At 43.9% G+C, this 12120-nt stretch overlaps 1 protein-coding gene across 6 annotated transcripts in view; it reads left to right on the top strand.

The window, feature by feature from the left end:
- LOC119161011 (solute carrier family 53 member 1) overlaps nt 1-12120 on the top strand; it is a 264235-nt gene that overhangs the window by 75226 nt on the left and 176889 nt on the right. For all 6 annotated transcript variants that reach the window (XM_037413324.2, XM_037413322.2, XM_037413323.2 and 3 more), the window contains exon 8: nt 10045-10232. In XM_037413324.2, coding sequence (XP_037269221.2) covers nt 10045-10232 — 188 coding nt within the window. The remainder of the gene's footprint in view (nt 1-10044; nt 10233-12120) is intronic.

The following is a 12120-nucleotide window of genomic DNA, read 5'->3' on the forward strand; positions in this document are numbered from 1 at the left end:
GATCACTCTCTTCTCACGCAAGACTATCGTCTTTCTATGACATTTTCAGTGAAACATGCAGATACAGGGCCAATTTTTTATTCCGATATGCGCAAAGATGTAAAGAAATATGCTTGGATGCATATATTGGAACGCCAACCTACGCGAAGTGAGGCTGCTCCTGGAAAGAGGTGACGCTAGATGAAATAGCGAAGTTCATTGGACATCTCATTTATAGAGGGATTATTCACATCATGGGTATCTATATTGAAATACATAGAGACTCTTATCGCAAAGCAATGAAAATTCACTGAGGAGATTGTACGAGGACACTTGTGTCTCACAAAAAACCATTCAGTGCTTCATACGGCATGAGCAATGAAGAAACACCTCGGTTCTGATTTTCTTTGTCTATGTGAAGAGAAACATTTTGTACATCAATAATTATTTTTATACAGTTCGTGGGTTATTTATTTATGAAATATATATTCTGAATTTTTTGTGTTGAATATTTTTGCATATACAGTGTTCTTTTTTCCACTGTTTACCAGCTGGTGACAAAAAATTTCACACTTTTCACATTTTTATTCATTCTTATTTTTTGGAAAGAGCATTTCATTCTGCAAAGTTTGGTATGCTGCAATGCATGCTGGAGTACTTTTCAAACTGGCAAAAACGATCTTCCCGAGACATACGAAAAACAATCATTCTCGCGTGGTAACGAAAGAGTTAAGGGGAGCTGCTCCTCGAAAACCTTTTTTTTTTTTTTCAGATATTTGTGACAGCTCAGTGAGACTTCCACCAGTTGTAGAGGGTTTGAGCTCCTTTTTTCATCTCTGCTTCTTTTATATAGCTCATCTGCATAATTTTTTGCAGACCATGCAATTGTAAAAACAATGCATTTTTGGGAAAGCTTAGGCCATAATAGTGAGCTTAAGAAAACACTAAAAAATAGTGAATGTTGCTCCTAATAGATTGAGGAATTCATTAAAGCAAAGGAACATTGTATATTATATGTCTGCTAGCCTAGAGAAGAATTCTAATGCTGAGTTTCAGTTTAACCATACTCAAGGAACAAGCTTTTGAAATTATCCAGCTGAATATGCTTATGGAAACTTCTGAAAGTTGTTGCTTTGAATTTGGAACATGTTAAACATTAAGCATGCTAAGTTTCATTACAATCTGACTACATAACGTGCAGAAATTTTAGTGCACAAGCTTTTAAAATGCAGCAAAATGAACTGAGAAAAACATGTTTGAAAGTTGAAAATATGTTTAATAATATACTGTTCAACCAATCTGCATGAAATTCACAGAGAATGTCAGCAAGGCTATCAGAAAAAGTTCTAAGTTTCAACAGAATGACCCAGCACCATATGTTGGATCCTGACAGCCTCTGCGAGCTGCCTTTTCCCAGCAGGATTTTTTTGTGGCACTGCGGTGATGGGCCATTGCTCTGTGGCTTGTGTGAGGTTTTCTGTTGCGGCATTCACTTTTTTGCCAAGGCAGTGAAAGTCGTTGTGTACTGGTTTTGGAACACCAAGAATTGCACAAAACCGTACAAGCTGCTCGTGTCAGATGCTGATCGCACGTGCTGCGACCACTAACTTCATGTTCACAGTGAAGCTGTCTCGCGCGCTACCGCTGGCGGACGTCTCCTCGCTTACACTGCATGGTGGATACACGCAGCTTGACATGTACATGGATGAAACAACAGTTGCAGCACTTGCATCATTTCGGCAATAAACTTCCGGAAATGATGCCAGTCTTTATCGTCTACTTGCCGATGCTCGAACGAAAAGCTCACACTGCCTGCAGTTCAGGCATACTGCGCTGCTTACGAGGTTCTGCATCAGATAGGTCTCGCAAATAAATGTGTTTCCGTGTTCGTCCGGATGGCTAGCTTTCATCGTCAAACATCTTTATCTTTTGCTCTGAAGTACTGACAAACTCATCGACGCTAGGAATGAAGCTCGAACAATGCAAATTGGGTTCATCTGCTGCCGTGGCTAGGCCTAACAGCCGATGAACCTCCCGTCGCCGGAGCTCACTGCTTGTGTTGGGCACGTTACTGGCGCCTCCTTATGAACATTCGTCAACGCAAGTTGAATTTTTCACCGGCATGAATGGCGCGGAAGAAGTAATTCGGGCGGTTGTGTTCATGGATGTCTCGGCAAAAGCAGGATAATGAAGAAAGAGCACTCCCGTAAGGCTGAACGGTGGAATGCTTGCAACCAATGGCAGGGCTCCGATCATACCGCGTGACTTCAGAGGCCCACTTGCCACGCTAGAATGCAGTGGGGAAACAATTTGTTTTGTTGTATTTGCAGTGAGAATGCCACACTGTGGAAGTGGGCTGTGGGAGAAAAGGGTTAGGCCTACATGCCTGCGAAATTTCAAGAGCCGGCGCTGCCGCAGAGCGAAGGGCCGCATGCACAAAAATCGGGTAATGTTGTACTTTTGCGAGCCGCTACAGGTGCTTTAATTGTATTTTTCGATAACTTCTAGTTGATTCTCTGCTTTGATTATTTAATATATAATACTCTCATTAATTTATACCCGCAAACTTCTTAATCTCATCTACCCACCTAACCTTCTGTCTTCCCCTAACTTGCTTGCCTTCTCTAGGAATCTAGTTACTTACCCTTAATGACCAGCGGTTATCCTGTCTACGTGCTACATGCCCGGCCCATGTCCATTTTCTCTTCTTGATTTCAACTATGATATCCTTAGCCCCGGTTTGTTCCCTAATCCACTCTGCTCTCTTGTCTCTTAAGGTTACACCTACCATTTTCCTTTCCAACGCTCGCTGTGTCGTTCTCAATTTAAGCTGAACCCTCTTTGTAAGTCTCCAGGTTTCTGCTCCGTAGCTAAATACGGGCAAGATACAGCTGTTATATACCTTCCTCTTGAGAGATATTGGCAATCTACCTGTCATAATTTGAGAGTGCTTGCCAAATGTGCTCCACCCCATTCTTATTCTTCTAGTTACTTCAATCTCGTGGTTCGGCTCCGTGGTTATTACCTGCCCTAAGTAGACATAGTCTTTTACAACTTCAAGTGCACTATTACCTATCTCGAAGCGCTGTGCTCTTTCGAGGTTGTTGTACATTACTTTCGTTCTCTACTGAATAACTTGAAGACCTACTTTTCTGCTTTCCTTGTCTAACTCCGTAATCATGAGTTGCAATTCGTCCCCTGAGTTACTCAGCAATGCAATGTCATCGGCGAAGCGCAGGTCACTAAGGTACTCTCCATTAACTTTTATGCCTAACTGTTCCCATTCTAGGCCTCTGAAAACCTCCTGTAAGCACACGGTAAATAGCATTGGGGAGATTGTATCTCCGTGCCTTACACCCTTCTTGATTGGTATACTGTTGCTTTTTTTATGAAGGCTCTGCCGCGGTGGTCTATTGGCTGAGGTACTCAGCTGCTGACCTGCAGATCCCAGGTTCGAATCCCAGCTGCATTTACGATGGAGGCGTAAATGTTGTAGGCCCGTGCGCTCAGATTTGGGTGCACGTTAAAGAACCCCAGGTGGTTGAAATTTTCGGAGCCCTCCACTACGGCGTTTCTCATAATCATATGGTGGTTTGGGACGTTAAATCCTGCATATCAATCGATCTTTATGAAGCACTATGGTAGCAGTTGATCCCCTGTAAATTTCTTCCAGGATGTTTATATATGCTTCGTCGACGCCCTGATTCCGCAGTGTCTACATGACTGCTGATATTTTTACTGAGTCAAACGCCTTCTCGTAATCTATGAAGGCTATGTATAGTTGACTGGCAGAACATGGGAGAGGCCTTTGTCCTGCAGTGGACGTACTCAGGCTGATGATGATGATGGTGATGATGATGACTCTCATTAAACGGAACCTGAAGGGACCGGGAAGATATGTTCTGTTTAACAGGTGTTCCGTTTCCTGAGAGATGAACAAGGGCGCAGAATACAAGAACAAAACCTATCCTGCCGCAAGCACCTGTTCCATTTCAGCAGCAGTTCCATTTAACAGATTTCTCTTTACTAAGAGTGTACTGTGTTAAGGAGAAGGAATAAAATACAATATAGACATTCTCGAAAAAAAAATCGTAGTTTTTCGACCCTTATCTGCCCTTAAGCGCAGTAGCTGTACCCCAAAACACTAGGCAACTGGCTACCAGTTGGCATTAAAAAAGAACTGTGAGAGAGTTACCAGTTAGCGCATATGAACTATTCTAGCTACTGCCTTTACTAGCCAGCAACAACTTGCAGCAGCGAGGTGTGGAAATGCGTGTAGGCACATTGTCGGCGCTCTTATTTGTCCAGGTTAACCTTTGCAGCACCTTATGTAGTGCATGACTCGACAACACCCGGCTTTGCTTTGCTGTCTCTAAGTTGCCAACGCGGCTGGTACAGGATTGCACAATGCGTCCAATTTTTTCGTCCTGAAACAATCACCGGCTCGTTGAAGCTTTCAGGTGAGTGAGTGCCTACTCTATATCACTACATGTAATCAGATTTGTGCACATTCTGCTTTTGTACGCTAGTGCACGATTCTATTTTCAAAGTTTTCAAAATGAAGCGTTGGTTCACCACTATTTACAATCACTAAGTTATCCAACAAAAAAGTTCCAGATTGGTATAGTTTTTAAAAGTACACCTGTAGCTAGAACTCCCCTGGCAGGGTTTGTGTACAATTTACTTTTGACACAGCCGATCGGGAGTGCACATACATCTTGACAGATCGGCCTTTGTCATTATTCCTTGCTTACCTCTCTTTCCTCTGGGCAGCTATTGTATGTGAGAAAAATGGGGATGCTTTCAAATCGTACTAGGATGGTGGCACTGTGGGGTCTCGATGAGGCGAGCGCCTCGCCACGCCACGCTCTTGGAGTGAATAGACACATTAGACACGGTCAGTACAAACCAAAGAACAATACACATTTATTTAGCTAATTTATAACGACGATATCGTCTGCCGAATCGATACATCAGTAATGAACACGCTAGGACATCGTTACACAATAACGCGACAAACACACAGCATGACACACCCAAGGCGGCGTCGCCAACGCTTGACTTACCACGCGGGCCTACTGCAGGCGGCCCGCGGTGCCGTCCACGAAAGACCCACCGCGAGAGACAACCGTTCATGTCCACAATGTCCTTGCACCATGACACCGCCGCTGGTCGACACTGCTGCACTGTCCGGCTCGACTTCACCTCAGTACCGGCCTCGCAACAGCAACGTTGCCGTCGGCGCGACGAACCGTCGCTAGCGCCGACACGTCTTCCAGTTGCGACCAGCACTCATGAGGGCGCCGGACTGCAGGCAGTTTCGCAGGTCCCAGGCATCTCCATCGCCCAACCTCACGACCGCATTTCTGGCCAGCGACGCTGACGATGTGCAGAAGACAGCTGGCCGTGAATGACATCGCTCCCGCTGAATACATCAATAAAAAAAAAAAAAAAAAACTCGAAAGAAACAATAGAGCAGGGCCTAGGGAAGGGAGCTTCGGGCTTTTGGGCCACGTGGTATGATGGTCAGTACGGATAGCTAATACATCAGCGGCGGCCGAGACGCCCATCAAAATAAAATAAAAATCACTTTTCTATCTCGTGCATCGCAAGATAAAAAAAAGTTAGCGAAGCAGAGCGCAACACCTCAACGCCACGATCCACCTAGTTGTGCCACGTGCAACAGGCGACTGCGCAGAGTTTTAGGCCTAATGTGTCGCTCGGCAACAATCGGCATCCACCCAGCACCCGACCTAGGCGCAGAAGAGGCAGCCGCAAGGAGACGTCCACTCTGTGAGGTGGCCCTATCGCTCACCGCACACAGCAGCTTACCGAGCAATCGGCGTTCACCGCCCCGGCGTTGAGCCGCAATACTAGTCAGCAATGATGCCCCGGCTCCCTGAGCCCAAAGAGATAGAAGAAGCTATTTACAGAAAATCGGACCACCCACGAGGTTTCCGTACTCGCTCGCTTCGGGCCTGGCCTACAAACCGCGTGCTCTAGGCCTTGCTCACCCCAGGATGCGGACCGCATGGCTCTCGTCCTAATTCAACAACGTTTTTGAAAACTAACAACAAAAAAAACACTTGCGAGCAGAAAAAAATAAATAAAAGCTCGAGTGCCAACAAGTTCAAACACGTCACAAAACCAATCTCCTCGCTTTTCGACAGAGCACACCACCGACGCTAGCAAAGAAGTCCCCCTAGGCCTGCTCTACCCCGGTGCTAACAAAAGCTTGCACCGAACTGCAAAAACCGTAGTCTGATACTCCAAGAGCCCCACGTTGGGCGCCAGTGCGAGGCCTCGATGAGGCGAGCGCCTCCCCACGCCACGCTCTTGGAGTGAATAGACACATTAGACACGGTCGGTACAAACCAAAGAACAATACACATTTATTTAACTAATTTATAACGACGATATTGTCCGCCGAATCGATACATCTCTAATGAACATGCTAGGACATCGTTACACAATAATGCAACAAACACACAGCATGACACACCCAAGGCGGCGTCGACTTACCACGCAAGCCTACCGCAGGCGGCCCACGGTGCCGTCCACGGCAGACCCACCGTGAGAGAGAACCGTTCGCGGCAGCCGCCATGCGCAGAAGAGGCTCGCTCAACTCTTGCCTGCCACCGAGGCCTGCCTTCCGCCGGGGGTCACCGCCGGCGCTACTACTCTACCAACAGTGGTACTCAACGCGAACACAGCGCCATCTATCGTCCGGCGGTTGTCACCCCCGAAATATGGCTTTTGTGCGAGACAAGTGCGCCACGCGGCGCAAACAACTTCACAGGGGGTGTCAGTACCCCGCAGCACTCAGTGCCAAAAAAATGACGGTTGTCTTCGTGAGCTTCAGTTTTTCACGATTTTGAGCTCATCTTTCATCTTTCATGCTCACTAAATTGCTTTTAAATATGAAACATTTCTTAACTTCTGTAACTTTCAGCATATCTGTTTACCTCCCTATTTATCTATCGATCTGTAAATCAATCCATCTGTCTGTCCGGCAATCTGTTCGGTTGCCTACAATTTCGTGCTCTTGTGACCATTTCATTCATGCATAGCATGAAAATTATGACACACTTGTTATGAACTGTATGATTTACATGACACAGCCTTGGTGCCCATGTAGATATTTCGTTAATTTTATGTACCGTATACCTGAACTGGCATGGCAGAATAAGAGTGTAGCAAACATAAGTAACAAGTAGTACACTTAACTCTCAATATAACTAACAGAGATATAGCGAAATATCGGTTATAAAGAAGTAAATGAAAAATATTCTTTCAATACATACAGTGCTGCATATTTACCTTTATAAAAAAATTTTGAAATATAACAAACTTAATTTTCATGTAAAATGCAACTTCGTTCTAAGGAGGTTTGAGTGTAACGTCCGAATCGTGACATGCATGTCAAGTTTCAAAGTTTCAAAGTTTATTTTGCAGGAAAAAATACAAAAACTTCCCTGCGGGAGGCAAAGACTAAAGGCTAAATAGCCTGACGAGGTCTTGACCTCCTGATACAGTCTGCATCAGTGCCATATTACACATATTCACACATCAGTAACATACATATACAAATAAGTGACATTATACATATCTTATTTAGTTACATAGCTTATTTCTACATGATATACATTCAGAATATGTTTTACATAAACAGGAAACAATTTTGGTATCAAACGATTCTGTTTAAGTATCATTGTTCACAGTAAGAAAAAAAAATCAACTCAGTATACAAGTATTCCTAAATATAAAAGCCTATGGATCTACTATGTCTTTAGTCAAAAGAAGAAAGGATTTATGATGACATTTAAATTGTTTAGTTTTCAGAGTAAAGTCTATATTCGATTCGTGAAGGTTTAGCAATTGTATGATCTTATAATCAATAGCCTGCTTGCCATAGTTCGTGCGTGTTTTCTTAGTTTTGCGGGTAGAATTTCTGAAGCCATATGTTGTTGATACAGTGCGTGGAAAGGAATCCTGTAGTTTATGTTTGTGGATGTGTTGCATCAGTTTAAGATTATATACTTTCCTAGCAGATAGAATTCCATGTTTAAGAAAAAGCGGCTGAGTGTCTAAGTCCTTGGGGTGACCTTTATATTTTTCTATTACACGGAGCGCGCGCTTTTGCAAGATTAATATTCGATCGTAATTGGTCTTAGTTGTTGTTCCCCATACAAGCATTCCGTATAGAAGTTTGGAGTAAAACATGCTATAATATAATGATTTACATAACCATGAGGGGAGGAGGAAAGCAATTTTACTCAAGCACCCTACAGAACGAGCTAGATCTACCAAGAGACTATTTACGTGCGGTGTCCATGTTAAGTGCTCATGAAACCAGACTCCAAGGAATTTTTGTGTGCTGACTTGTTCGAGTCGCTGATTGTCGCTGAAGTACGACAGGATTTACATGACATGGTCCTAGGACGCTTGGGACCATTTAATTAAATGGATGTATATATACCAAAGTAAGTAAGGAGAGACATTACTGTATGATGAATATAAATGAGAAATGTTAACACAAGAATCATGACATGCCTATCATGTAAGGCATTACTTATGTGCCGCGCTCATGGTGCATTGTGTTTGAGCTGTTGCCCAATCTTAACAGGCAGTACAGTTACAAGAGTGCTATGTTTGCTGTATTCATACGCACTCGTTTAGCATGATGTTAGTGATAAGTGGTTTCTCAGCACTTGTGACACTCAACTCGGCAACGGTGAGCTGCTCTCGGATCTGCTAAGTGATGTGCACTTGAGTATGATCTGGCACGGCAAGGCAGCAGCAAAGGTTGTTCGGTGTGCTTAAGTTTTCTCCTGTTAAAAACTTGTTGTAACCTTGTAATAGCGCTATGCCACACGTGCGACAAAACAGATAACTGAAGATGCGCATGGCGATAGGGTTGCTGGCGGTGAGTCATACTGGTATGTTCGTTGGTGGCTGCCACCTGCCTTTGTTCTTTTCTGATGCCTATTCTCAAACGCATTGCTGCCATTGTGCAGAAGTCAGAATAATTGATTGAGCAATCTCTGCATTACCTGAAAAGATGGAAGACCTTTTAGAACACCCTATGGCACTGGTAAGCTCAGGGGCACTGCTAACCTTCATCCCACAAAAACAATTGCAGCACACAGGGTACTTACTAGTTGGTTGGCACAAAATGACCTGCTTTCACTTGAGGGTCCTTAAACCGCCTCCAATATTTTTTCAAACATTTCAAGTAAACACGTGCATCTTGTGACGGTATTGCGTCACAGTCAACCATGCCACTCATGCCAGTGCTACGAGCTGCGTGCACGCACAAATTTTACTAAATTCTTCCTCCTCTCTGGACCTTTCTGTTCTTCGTGTGATGTCGCAAAGTTGAATCTGTGATGCATAGCGCAAGTCATGCTGTGATTGGTCAAGCAGAAATCTACGATTTTTGGTTAGTCTGCTGGCAGCTTCCCATGTTCCTTGTTTTTCATTGTGTTGCGGTGGCGATGGTTTCTTATGTCTCCTAGGTGTGCGTGCAACACGGTGTCTATACTAGCACAATTCATAGGAGCATGGGCTGACACGGCAACAGCAGTTAGCCAACAAGCACAGAGTTGACTGTGTTCGAACAGCACATCAGTGATGACGTATGCCAGGTGGGATCGGATTTGAATCGAAAAGGGCACTAGGCGAGGAGGACAAAGTGGTTTTGGGAGAGGAGGCCAGCACAGGGTTATAAAAAAAAGAGGAAAATGAGTGATCGCTGTGGTTTGATCATCAAACGCGTCTAACTCCACTATTACGGCACCGTTTCGAAAAATTCTCACAGCTACGTGTTAGTTGTAGACTCGTATGCAACTTCCCCACCACTACTATATTTTGACCTCTGGGTGGTTTAGGGACCCTTTAATTGGGTCAGTGCAGTAGGCTGTACGAGACTCTGCCAGGAATTCATCACAATGACATGTTAATTGTTCACAGATTTAAAGTGGGTACATATTAAGTTTTGTCTGCATTGAAGGTCGTTATATTAAGGCTTAGCTATATGAATGTTTCTTTTTATTTCTGCCCCAGGTGTGTTTAGCCAGACGCGGGACGACTGGCGCATCGTGTTCCGTCTCTACCGGGGCACACTGCTTATTATCTTGTTCATGTTCCTCATCGGAGTCAATGTTTATGGCTGGCGTACATCTGGTGTCAACCATGTGCTCATTTTTGAGCTTGATCCTCGCAACCACCTTTCCGAACAGCACCTCATGGAGGTGAGTGGAACAATAACCCTTGAATTCAGGTATGATGCCATCTAAGTTGTATAATGTGGTGGACAAAAGACCAGCGTGCAACTCATCAGCTTTCTCGCGATCGGCTCTGTTGAGAACAGACAGGTGTCATGGTTGCCTGCATTTTGCTTTTTTTTTCACTTCTTGGTTTCTATGTTAACCTGCATCGTAGTTCATTTTCAACCCCTTTCGAGGGCCGACTAGGATGGGACAATGCTCACTAAATAGCAGGAATCCGGACTTCATGCTTTCCTTGCTGTCTGAAGTGTCTTGTGATGCTGTTAGTTCTGGCAGTGGTGGGCCATATATGACTGCGGTACCCCAACCTTTTTGTTTGTGAAGGTGACCATTGCAGACAAAAATTTTGCAGGTTACGATATGGTAAGTAATTTCTCTGATTTTCTGACCCAAAAGATTTCACTCGTGTTAGTTGTCTCTCGTTGCAAGCATTTTAAAGACAGGTTGGCAACAGCCTTCAATTAGTTCAGTGTCTCGGCCACTCATTGATCACTCTCCACAAACTGTAACGTAGCTGCTGAAGCTTGCTAGCCGCCTGGGCATTGATCTTCTTTGCACAGCTTCACCTATCTCGTAAAACAACTCACTGTATTCCTCTCACGAAGATTGGCACTGCATTCCACAAGGCTTGCTGACTTGCCCTTTTTGCAACCCTCTCCAACTATTGAATCAGCCAGGCTTATTCAAGTGATTGCCATTAGTGGACAGTGCAAAGCACTCTCTTTTTAATTTTATTGAAGCCTCTATGAAGCCAAAAAAAAAAAAAAACAGTTCAAGCCATCTTGCTTGCATGCAGAAGCCATGGGCTCAGAGTTAAACTTGACTCGTATTGCAACTCTTGTTTGTACAGCAGCGTTTTCAGTTACTCTGGCTTGTTACAGAAGATAAAATGGAGACTGTGATTTATCCTGCCTGCCATTCTCTTCATGAATGAAGTAAGAGACAGTATTTGTGGATATGGTTTATTGGGGAAATAGGACTGATATTTTCCCACCAAAAAGTGGGGAAAAACTTTACTAGAAGGGTGTGAGGTCTTAGCAACTTGTGCACCAATCACCAATTGTCTCCTAGCTTTCCCAGAGTGTGCATCGAGTTTACGGTGAACCCCTTTCAAGGTGCCTTGTCATCTTCGCAATGAACTCTTCATTGGAGCAGGGTTATGCGGCAAAGCTTTGTATCAAACTGGGTAAAACTACAAGTGAGACCCATGACATGATCAAGACTATGCTAGGGGGTGTGATGTTATGAGTTAGTCAAGTGTTTTTGAGTGGCAGAAATCGTCTCGAGAGAAAGACAACAAGTAAAAGATGAGCAATCTTTGGTCAGCAAAAAAAGTGATGAAAAACTTTGTGAAAGTGCGAAATTTTTAGAACATTAACCACACATTCATTGTGTGGATGACGTCAGAACGATGAAATTTTCCAAAAACTATTGCATGTAAAATCGCGACTGAAGTCTTCGGATTAAGAAACGTTTGTGCAAAATTGGTGCTCAAGGTGTTAAATAATGGATTAACAGAAATAAGGACATCTTGTGATTTTTTAAGACTTCTCAATGGTGTTTGTGACAAACTAAATTTTCTTGACTGTGTTACCACCAGAGATGAGCCCTGGCTTTTTGAGTAAATCCCCATAACAAAATGCCAAAGCTTTGAATGGCACACCTCTACTTGGCCTCACCCGATAAGAGCCTGCATGAGCAAGTCGATGAGGAAATCGATGTTGGTTCATCTTTTTGGACTTCGAAAGAGTGGTTCACAGTTAGTTTGTACTGCCTGGGCAGACTGTGCAGGCTGCATTCTAGGCAAAAGTACTTGACTCAGAAATTAGTCTTCCACATCCGTCTAGTAATC

Source organism: Rhipicephalus microplus, chromosome X (assembly GCF_043290135.1).
Source record: "Rhipicephalus microplus isolate Deutch F79 chromosome X, USDA_Rmic, whole genome shotgun sequence".
In the NCBI taxonomy this organism is placed as follows: Eukaryota; Metazoa; Arthropoda; class Arachnida; order Ixodida; family Ixodidae; genus Rhipicephalus; species Rhipicephalus microplus.